The sequence below is a fragment of the Ursus maritimus genome, unplaced genomic scaffold (genome assembly GCF_017311325.1).
Source record: "Ursus maritimus isolate PB19 unplaced genomic scaffold, ASM1731132v1 scaffold_32, whole genome shotgun sequence".
Lineage (NCBI taxonomy): Eukaryota > Metazoa > Chordata > Mammalia > Carnivora > Ursidae > Ursus > Ursus maritimus.
In genome coordinates this window covers 5,508,483-5,519,508 of record NW_024425786.1, presented here as the reverse complement: position 1 = coordinate 5,519,508, position 11,026 = coordinate 5,508,483, and the positions used below count along the sequence as shown (strand labels likewise).

The window sequence follows — 11,026 nt, the reverse complement described above, 5'->3', positions numbered from 1 at the left end:
GCCTTTAGCAGTAACTTAATTAGGCCATCCTGTAAAATCATCACTAATAACTGTCAGAAGTACCCCTGAGTCACCAGAGGATGACGAAACTTGGCAGAGAGCCTCTTCCATGGAGAAGAGACGTCTAAAGTTCACCCGCCTCTCCCAGAAATGTCCTCCAGGGGCACCGACAACCCCCAAACCTCAGCCCGCCTGCTTCCCGACCTCACTGCAGGACTTGGCTTCCTGAACACTTTACACACACGTGTAATAGATACATGTCATATGTAGCTATGCACCATATACACTAGAATAGCACTTTAAAGGAACAACCCTTTACCCTCGCACAACTATTGCAAGATTACACGCTAGTTCTTGTCCATAGTGCTTTTTTTTACATAGTGTCAATCTCCTTATATCTTCTTTGTTATTCTGTTTTCCAAGTTTCTTTTTTTTTTTTTGAAGATTTATTTATGAAAGAGAGAGAGAGAATATGCAGCAGGAAAGGGCAGAGAGGGAGAGAGAATCTCAAGCAGACTCCGTGCTGAGCATGAAGCCCTCCTGTGACCCCAAGATCACGACCTCAGCTGAAACCAAGAGTCGGGCGCCCAATCGACTGAGCCTCCCGGGCACCTGTTTTCCAAGTTTCTATAATCTTTTAGCTATTATTTGAGTGTTGCTAAGCTCCATGATCTTCTAACTTATACGCTTATTTTGGGCTTTTAGGGCAGAACCAGGCACCTGAGGGTGAGTAGAGCATGGCGTGCACTATTTGACAGATACAGCGGGCTTACAGTACTTTTTTGTCATTCTTTTTTTAAAAAAATTAATTAATTAATTTAGAGAGAGCACACAAGCAAGGGGAGGGGCAGAGGGAGAGAGAGAATTCCAAGCAGATTCCCCGCTGAACGTGAAGGCTGATGCAGGGCTCGACCTCACCACCCTGAGATCATGATTCGAGCCGAGATCAAGAGTCGGACGCTAACTGACTGAGCCGCCCAGGCGCCCCTGTCATTCCTGTTTTTTAATTTGAGTTAGTTGCCAAGAGAAATCATGGATAGCCCTTAAAATCCGGATTTCTAGTATTGAGATTTGGCAACCAGCAGCAGGAGTCCACCTTCAGAGACAGCATAAACTCTCCACTTTGCCATACTCCCCACCAATCCCTACTGCATTCGCCAAGCCGGCTTCGTTCACTTACATGATCACTTCTTGAGCCCTGTACGCAGTTCAGTCTGCAAGCTTCGATTTACGGTCTTGGCCTCCACAGATAAGGCTGCAGATGACGCCTTCAGGTCATGTTTTGCTTCTGTTGTATTATTTCCTTCGGGTATATTTCTGAAAGCTGGCTTACCTGGTGTAAGTGCATTTTTTGCTCCTGCCATATTGTATTCCGGTTGGGATGTCCATTGGGGCCATCGCCCTCTCTTGTGCAACAGCTGCCCCAGGCACCCTCCATGCGGGCATTCAGCTAAAGCCCTGGTGAACTGGGCCAGTTGAACCCTCTCTCCTAGGAATTTGCAAATTGGATTTAAAGATAATAAGTCAGAGCTGATCTTCTTAAACTGAAGAAAGGCAAATCTTGGGCTGTAGGGTGTATGTCTGGTTAAACACATGTAGCAAAGAAAGCCAGTTCTGCAAAGAGAAAAAAGAATGAGCTAAAATGGACAGAGCGATATCAAGGCAAGAAGTGTGGAGCCAGAGAGAGGGAGGGAGGGAGGCAACAGTGGTTTGGTTTCATTCTTTCTTTTTTTAACAATTTATTTATTTGAGAGAGGGAGTGAGAGGGAGCACACACGAGCAGGCAGAGGGAGAGCGAAGGAGAAGCAGACTCCCCGATGAACAGGGAGCCCGATGTGGGACTTGATCCCAGGACCCTGGGATCATGACCTGAGCTGAAGGCAGACACTTCACCGACTGAGCCACCCAGGCGCCCCCCCCAACAGTGGTTTCTGTTGGCACCACCGGGCCGTGAGGCTGAGAGCCTCTTTCTGTCCTCTTGGTCCACGGCTGTGCCGTCCACCTGGCCGTGCCGGCGTGCTGCAGGTGCCGAGATGTCTGCTGACCGCGTAGATGAATCTGAAGTAAGACGACCACCCTCCGTCCCACCAGACCTGTGAGCGAAGTTGCCCTGACGCTGTCCCTGTCCCCATGCAGGCACTGATAACCCCTTGCTGCCCATCCGGGGGTCTGTGCTGGATGTTCCTGCCCATCAGCAGCGTGCCCCTCCTCCGCCGCCCCTGCTGGGACTCTTGTTAGTGCTCCACCTGCTTCCAGGCCACTCCTCCACTTGCTCTGGGAGATCCTCCAAATGTACGGCTCCCCGGCTCCACCCGGGTCTCTGCTCACGTGTCCCCCCTCCCAGAGGCCTCCTGACTGCCCGTCTAACCTCCTGCCTCAGTGCACCGTCTCTTCACTCTGCTTTATTCCTCATCATGGCAATAAAAAATTATCATAGCAAATATTCATTTTGTTGTCTGTTGACTCCAGTGAGAAGGCTCACAAGAGCAGAAACTTACTTTGTTCACCGTTCTTTCCCCGAAACATGGCCCGACACATGGTTGGTGCCCCATTCGCTGATTCAACGGATATTTACTGAGTGCCTACTATGTACAATAATGACCTAAAATACGTAACCATGCTGGAAGGCTTAGTGCAATGGGGTGAATTGAGACAGGCAGGAGTATGAGTGACGGCGGGGGGTAGGTTTGTGGCAATTTTTAAGCAGGAAGGTCAGGGAAGGCCTCATGTAGGTTGTAACATTCTAGCAAACACTCAAAGGAGACAAGGAAGAGAGGCAGGCACACGTCTGAGCAAAGAACATTTCATGTGGCGAGCAGCCACAGCAAAGGTCCTGAGGCAGGAATGTGTTCAGGAAGCAGTGGAGTTTAGCTGTAAGGGGCCGGCAGCCCTGGAAGACGTGAAACATGAACTAGGAGCCAAGGGATATTTAAGACACAACCAACCTTATCAGGTATCAGTTACGTGCAATAAAGTGCACCCATGTTAAGTGTATAGTTTGAGGAGTTTTGGTCCGCGTATATATATAACCATGTAACCACTGCCTTGATTACGATGCAGAAGGTTTTCACTACCCCCAAAAGTTCCCTAGTCCCCGCACAGTCCACCCTCCACCTCCCGCTGAAGTGTGCTGCAAGTTCTAGAATGTCATTTAAACGAATCACGCCACAGGTACTCTCCTCCATCTGGCATATTTCTCTGCACGAAATTTTGAGATCCATCCTCCTGTGTTTAGCAGCGGTTCCTTTGTACTGTTAGTAGAATTCCACCCTACGATTCAGCGCGGCATATCCATCCGCCTGTGGATGGACCTCGGGTTGTTGGCGGTTTTCCGCTGCTGTGAATGTTTGTGTAGAAGCGATTCTTGGGTCGGTGTATTCGTTTCACTTGCCTATGTGGAGACCTGGCAGAGGGATTTCTGGCTTGCACAGTGTAATGGAGGTTTAACTTTACGAGGACGTGACAAACTGTTCTGCAAGGAGGTTGTGCTGTTTTGCATTCCCCCGGGTGCTCCCGCCTTTGCCAACACTTGGGATCACCGGTCTTTCTGACTGCAGCCGCTGTCCTGGGGCGGGTGTGCGGTAGCCCCTTCCTGTGATTTTAATTTGCGTTTCTCTGATGAGCACGACGTTGAGTATTTCTTCACGTCCTTAGTAGGGACTTGTACAGCTTCTCTTGTGGGGTATGTGTTCATTCCTTTCATTGGGTTTTTGGCTTACTGCGTTATGGTTTTTATATGTGTATATATATTTTCTATCTATGGAGAAGTCTTTCATCAGGCATATGTGTTGTGACTTTTCTCATAGCAGCGGCTGGTCTTTTCGTTTTCTTACCAGTAGCTCTCAGCAGATGTTTCTAACTCTGGCGCAGTCAAATTTATCCATCTCTTGCTTATGTGGTTGATGTCTCAGCTAAGAAATGTCTGCCTACCTCAAAGTTGTGAAGGGGTTTATGGTTTTTTTTTTCCTCCTAGTAATTCTGCAGTTTTAACTTCTATTTCAGGTCCGCACAGGGTTCTGAGCAAGGACCTGACATGATCCGACTTGCGTGCCAGAGGCACCGCTGTGCGGTGTGGACACTGGTGGGGTGGAGTGCAGACCCATGGGCACTCACCGGGAGGCCATGTGGTGGTCCAGGCAGGAGCCAGGCCGGCAGGGTGGGAGCGAGAAACAGCAGTCAGATGCGGGAAATATTCATCAGCGAGGTTTCCAGGTTTGTGCTCCACCCCTCCTTGACGAACAATATTGAAATTGAAGACTTGCTCTGAGCCTGAAGGTTTGCTGTGCATTTTAACTTGGCTTCATTCAAGTAAAGAACTGGTTTTAAGTTTTAATCCACACGTTGTCATTCTGTGGGCATGGCAGTCCCCAATACAACAGGACAATTCATCTATCACTCTTGAAGGCTTAAGAAAAGGGAGACCAACACATTCCATGTCACGCCCTGCATCACTCCTGCTACGACTCATAAATCCATGTCTTTGCCTTGGTCACACCAGCTCTTGTGTGACCCCTTCTTTGACTCATGACTTATTGCTTTCAGTTACTCCTTTGGCCAGATTTATAAACGTAACTGTTCTGTCTTTATACAAAACCTACTTGTGCACTAGGCAATGACAGCACATTTATTGTCTATGAGTTGTTACCTTGAAAAATTACATCGATGCAAAGTGATTGCCTCTTAGCCTCATAGCCAATAAATTTAATTTTTTGGAGGGGGTGATATGAGTCATAGGATCATGTATATATCACTGATCGCGGAACGAGGAGCAAGCTGGAAGTTCTGAGCAACAGAAGCCAAGAAGGGACACTCTGGTCTCTTGCTCAGCATGTGTAAGCTGATCTTCTGGTGTTTGCTTTTCATAGGATGCTTACATCCTCTCCTCTCTCTGCCTGTCCCTGACTCCAGGGAAGAGACCCTGCAGCTCTCAGGTAAGATGAATTTGTTCCTCTTCTGTTAGTCTTGGAAGAGTCTTCAAGGGTCTTAAATGCAAAATTAGAGATAAGAATGGGAATTCTTGTTTGCAGAAGTCTTGTTAAATTAAGTCTTAGTATGGATAGAATAGTAGAGGACCTTACACCCATTTTAGATTTTTTTTCTTTCTAAAACGTAAGAGAAAAAAGGGTAGCTTTGCTTATTTCACGTCATTTCTGTAACCCAAACTTTTGTTTTGGTCAATTTTTTTTTCAGTTTAAAAAATTGTACTAGATTTTAAACACCATTTACTTTTAGTTTCTATTTTAAATGAACTGGTTGGATGTGGAATTTGGTTGTTCCAATTATAGATTAAAACTATTTTATATTAAGTTAAAAGTAATCATCTGCCATGTGTTACATGAACCACAAATGTTTATTAAGGAATAAAAAGGGACAGTCTGGAGCTAGAGGTGACATCAGTTTCCAGGTCAAGTATCTTGTCCTTTTTATGTTTCATTCAGTTTAAGTGTGAGTTGAATAAAAAAAAAAACACCAGTCAATACTTATTTGGCTATTTCCTCTTAATTTAGTTTAAGGAATAAAACAACTGATGCATAAACATTTTAACTGGGTTTTATCTTGTCTTTAATTTGGGGCACTTTTAGACTTTTTTAAAGGAAAAAAACTCTTTCATAACATTGGTTGTTATCACTTCTAGTCTCTAAGTTTCTCTCAGAGGCTCTTTGATGATGGCCAAGCACTGCTGGCCACTGACACGTGCCCGTCCGCGGCTACAGCCCCTGACCTCCCGTCACGTTACTGGCCCGAACCAGGCATTAACTTTATTGAATCTTTGCTATTTAGAAAAAAACAGTGAAAAGCAAACACAAGATGAAATCAAGACTGACTCTACCACTGTCCTCTTCAAAAATGTACATATTACTATGATTTTTTAAAACTCCGACGAATGCAGCATCTTACTCAAACCCTGAACAGGGACAGCCTCCCCTCAAGTTCTTGTCTCTGTTTTTCTAATTTAGTTGTTCCTACATAAATGAGCCTCATTTCACACACATACATGTGGCCAGATTTCACAGACTTTTCATCACTATTCTTCAGAAATATTGTGAATGTGCTCAGATGCCTTTATAATGGTTTCCATGCATCGTCTTCCAATTGGGGTTGGAGCTCAGTCTCTGCAAGCCGTAAGCAAGCTGGCATTCTGGGACTCCCGGAGCCCCTGATCTCAGCACGGTGGCAGCTGGCCAAGAGAGCTATCCTGGTGCCAAGTCTCCACTCAGCATACCTTCCACCTTCCGCGCACGTCCCATGCGCATCCATGCACGCTTGCCATACGTCTTGTATTAAGCTGACCAAGTCTCGCATTCAAAATGTTACTATCAAAGTCTTGAAAGAGTGTTTTAAAGGCTGACTCTTTTCTAATGACTGTATTCAAATCTTGGAAGGCCAGAAAGATAAGGAGTGCTACCATCTTATTTGGTTTATCAGAAGAACATAAACAGTCTTGGCTCCCAGAAAAACACCCCTTCATTTTTCCTCTCCAGTGTTATCACTCAAATATCTACAAGTGAAAGGTAACAGGCAGGTGAGAGGCTTGGCAAGGTCACACAAGGGTGCAGAGAGTCAGAGTTAGATCCACTGCTCTTGGTTTTCTGTCCTGCCAGCTTGCAAATCGGGCTGTAGCCATCCCCACCTCTCTGTTAAGATACCACTGACAAATCACGAACATAGCACTGGAAGCATCTCTAGTGGTCTCTCCCCGCCCGAGCGCCCCCCAAAGACAATACAGAACAGAAGTGATTGAAGGATGAACAGCCTTACTAACCTCTATTATTACTCTGTGTAGCACCCGGTGGAGACACAAGACCAGCCTTGGATGAACTGGAAAGAGTGTCCCCCCTGCAAATGCTCCTGGAGATGTCAGGGGCAGGGAGGGGTGACGGTCTTAGGGAAGCAGGTAAAATAATTCTTGCATGGATACGTGGTCTGATTTTAATGCTGCTGAATTACTCTCTATTCTCATTCACTAGATGAGGAAAAAACCTGTTTTGGAATGGAAAGATGACCTATACAACAGGCTAATAAATTGCCCCACACTCTCTCCTTCTGGTGTAAAGACTCCTCTGCAATCTTGTGTTTTCTCGTTCTCACCACCTCCTTGCAAGCATCGTGCTCTCCTTGGCACCTCAGTATATATTCTTTTCTGCACAGATTTATTTGGAGGGAAGGAGGGTGTTATCCCAGTTTCCAATAAGTGCCATTTTAAATCCTGATTTCCCACTTGCTAAATTAAGCAAACTACTTAATCATTGGGTACCTCGGTTTCTTCATCGGTAGACAGGCTTTGTACAAATACCCATCTCACAGGGCTGTTGTGAAGGCAACGAGAAAATGCAAGTGCATTGCTCACCACAGTCACACACAGCCACCAATAAACTGTCAGCTTCTACTGTTTTCTCTGACTGGACTCTACACACGGACACAAATGCTTAGAACATTCTGGAAACAAAATGGAGCTTTTTTTTTCCTCCTAGAGAGGGGGCAGGGGGCGGGGCAGACAGAGAGGGAGAATCTCAAGAAGGCTCCACGCTGAGTGCAGAGCCCGACCCCAAGACCATGACCTGAGCCCAAATCAAGAGTCTGACGCTTAACTGACTGAGCCACCCCGGTGCCCCCAAAATGGAGCCTTTTAATAGACATTGTTTAACAGAAAGAAGTTCATTCATTTAAAATGTTTCTAATCAAATACTGAACTGCTAACTTCTTGGGGACAATGCAGTGCCCTTTGTGAACTCCACCAGCAAGAAAGAACGGGGGTGCCTGCCTAGCTGCCTTCAAGTAAACATCGCTGCAGAGTGAAAACAGGAAGACCAGAAACTAGACGTGACTAAGTAATATTCTGTTCTAAGTAAAACAAGCATAAAACAGAAATCACAGATCTGATGATGAATGGTTTCCAAATACTGTTTTCCAGGTCTCGGTACCGACGCTGCTAACCCTAGAGGAAGTCTGAGAAGGGTAAGCGACTTGAGTATGACTGTTAGGGTGAAGCATTTTGTACCTTGACTTTAGAGGACCCTAAATTCTTGAACTGCGTAGTGTCCTGGGTAGAAATCATACCTTCAAGAAACTGGCCAATCAGTGTTCTTTCAAAGCATTAATTCTTCTAAATTCTGACTCGTATAAAATGTGACCACAGGAACTTGTCCAGTGCCTGTTTGGGGTAAAGATTATTGTAACAAGTTTAAGGGAATGAACCACAGATCAGGTCCCTGCTCCCAGCCTGTCACCCACGTGCTAGCTCTTCCATTGACCCCATGCGTGGCCCAGGGGCCAGCAGTCGTGTGTCACTGGGAAGCTCGTGAGAAATGCCGAATCTCCCACTGAATCAAAATCGGTGTCCTAGCTGGAAGTGACGCGCACGCAGTGTGGAAGCTACCGTCCCAGTGGCAGGATGCTGTGCTCACACACGGAGTGGAACCTGGGCAGTAGGGGGCAGGGCACGGGAGCTACTCTGGGTGTGAGGCAAAGGCTGGGAATTGGTGAATAATAGTAGACGGTTAGAAACGGCACGCAATTCCCGGAGGGCCTCAGATGCTGAAAGAAAAATCTGCATTTGACCATCACCAACACCCCCAAACTCCAAGCGCTTCCTGAGGGTTTCAGGGTACGCCAGCCGCCCCCACCCCCCAGCCAGTCTGCGGCGCCTACTGTTCTAGCCTCTCGTGCCCTGGTGATTCTGTGTACATCAGCGCATCGAAACCTCCAGAAAATCCTGAGACAAACTTATTTAACCTTAATCAAGAACTTCCCAAACACTTTGGCCAGAGACATCTTTTCGGTGTAGTTCCCACTGACATCCTTATAAAGATGTGCCGGACACACTCCATCCTGGAGATGGCAGACACCACCTGAGGTCCCAACTGGGCGAAACCACCCAGAAGGGGTCGGTGTGGCATCTGCATGGGACGAAGTAAAAGTCATCATTCAGAGGTTTATATTCTTCTGAGTAGAAGGATTACGGCTAAAGACTCTAAAATCACAAAGGTGACTAGTAGGATTTGCTCGTGCGGTTCTGCAGGAGAAATAAACTCAGGAGAGTTCATTTCAGGGGAAACACAAATCTGTTTCACACAGATGATAATAAATGGACAGAACATGTTACTGATTGTTCAACCAGAGATGGGTCAGTGAGGGCTTGGGAAACGTCAGGGCAGTCCGAGGGCTGAGGGGGTGGACCCCTGGCCGGGCACAGGGAGCCCTTCCAGAGCCACCACACTCCGGGCTGCTACGGCACTTACACCCCACACAACAGAGCACACACTTTTCAGAGGTCCTAAGTCTTAATTAGGGTTCCTCTTTCTTGTAGGGGTCTTAATTCATTGATAACCTATGTGGGCTTTTTTCTTTTCTCTTTTCTCTTTTTTTGTGGATTTAGTTTCAGGCTTTCTCTGGACAAGATCCTAACATTTTCCTGAGTCATCTTTTGGCCAGAAACAGGAAACAAGATAAGAAGCGTGGGTCTCCCTCTGAATGCTTCTGGAAATACTGTGTCTGAAAGGAAATGAACATCTACTAGTCAACTCAAAAACCATCTTAGAAAGTTAGAAACGAAAATGTCTGATTTGAATATAGTATAGAAAAAAACCTAAGCAACCTGTACCCTGTTCATTATTATTTGGAAAATAAATCCTCTATGTTTTGCAAATATCATGAGTGGTCATTTTACTTATAAACGTGTCCTGAAAATTTATAATTTTTCTTTCCATCAATTTATCCTTAAAGAATTCTCTGAAAATTTAAAAGTAAAGTTAGTAAGTGAACAGAAGCAAAAGTAAAATTTAGTTAAAACAGTTAAACTACAAATCACTTAAACATTATCTTACCTCCATGTCCTCTCAACCTTAAAAAAGACAACACAGATTATTAAAAAAAAAAATCAGTGGGGCGCCTGGGTGGCTCAGTCAGTTCAGCAGCTGCCTTCAGCTCAGCTAATGATCTCAGGGTCCTGAGATTGAGCCCCACATCGGGCTCCTTGCTCAGTGGGGAGCCTGCTTCTCCCTCTGTCCCTCCCCCTGCTCCTGCGCAAGCACGTGTGAGCTCTCTCTCAAATAATTAAAGTCTTAAAAAAAAAAAAGAAAGAAGAGCTTTCACTTTCTGGATTTAGGACGTCAAGGACAAATCTAGGGGGAACGCTGTCTCAAACTGGAAGAACGGACGCGTCCCTCCAGGGGCCCGTCGGCGGTAACAGCCAGGAACACTGCGGCATCTCGCCGGCTGACACGGAGCTCATGCGGCTCTCTGACGCACGACGCTGGCGGCACTAAGCCATTTCCTACTTACGACCCCAGAAAGAGCTCCCGGGGAATCCCAGTGCGGGGTACCTGGGAACCCTGGCCGTTTCAGGGATAGGAGGCAACGACTCCTGCGGATGGGGCGCCGGGGTCGGACTCGAACCTTCCTTCCGATCCCTGCTCCCGCCGCGCAGGGCGAGTCCTCCACCAGGTTAGGGCTCCCTCCGCCTCGGCGTCCTCGTCTGCGAATTGAGGGTTCGAACACCGCTTCTCTCTCAGGGCGCTGCGAGCACCAAACAAGTCACGGAAAGCGCCCGGAACAGCTCGCGTTGGAGCCACGCACACTCGATAAACACTGAGCTGCTTTTCCGTCCGCGATGACGGTTTTGTACGGAAAGGTGCCAACGGGTGTGAAGCGTCTGACATCTAGTCTCGGCTTCAGGATCTCGTCGCGTATGTTACTTCTGAGACCCGTTGCTGCCACGAAGCGTAACACACACTTTGTGAAGCACAGGTGTGCTCTACGGGATCGGAAAGAAGCCTTCTGATGCTGGATTCTGTGAAGCAGGCATGACGACTGGTGTTAAAAATATGCATGTATGTTGAGGACCCAACGGAGGGTTCTTCACAGCACGGCCGAGGGCTGCACGGCGTAAGGGATTCGAGAACGCAGCCGGAGCGCAGACGCTGCGACAACGCACAGCGCTGCTGAGAAAGCCAATGTTAATCGAGCGCCTTGCAATGGCTCTTAATAAACATTTCATGATGATAAAAAAATACATATTCAGGGCAAA

At 46.8% G+C, this 11,026-nt stretch overlaps 1 protein-coding gene across 1 annotated transcript; it reads left to right on the top strand.

The window, feature by feature from the left end:
• The first annotated feature begins 4,828 nt into the window (after nucleotides 1-4,828).
• UTS2 (urotensin 2) lies at nucleotides 4,829-11,026 on the top strand. Its single transcript, XM_040645536.1, has 4 exons — nucleotides 4,829-4,931; nucleotides 6,767-6,961; nucleotides 7,913-7,956; nucleotides 9,377-11,026. The coding sequence occupies exons 1-4, from the start codon at nucleotides 4,829-4,831 to the stop codon at nucleotides 9,494-9,496; spliced, it is 462 nt and encodes a 153-aa protein (XP_040501470.1). The 3' UTR covers nucleotides 9,497-11,026.

Bases quoted from the DNA above. Each gene is read 5' to 3' on its own strand.
- UTS2 (XM_040645536.1), top strand. From the start codon at position 4,829: ATGTGTAAGCTGATCTTCTGGTGTTTGCTTTTCATAGGATGCTTACAT. The intron at 4,932-6,766 runs GTAAGATGAATT...CTTACTAACCTC, and splicing joins AGAGACCCTGCAGCTCTCAG to TATTATTACTCTGTGTAGCA. The intron at 6,962-7,912 runs TCACTAGATGAG...ACTGTTTTCCAG, and splicing joins GAATTACTCTCTATTCTCAT to GTCTCGGTACCGACGCTGCT.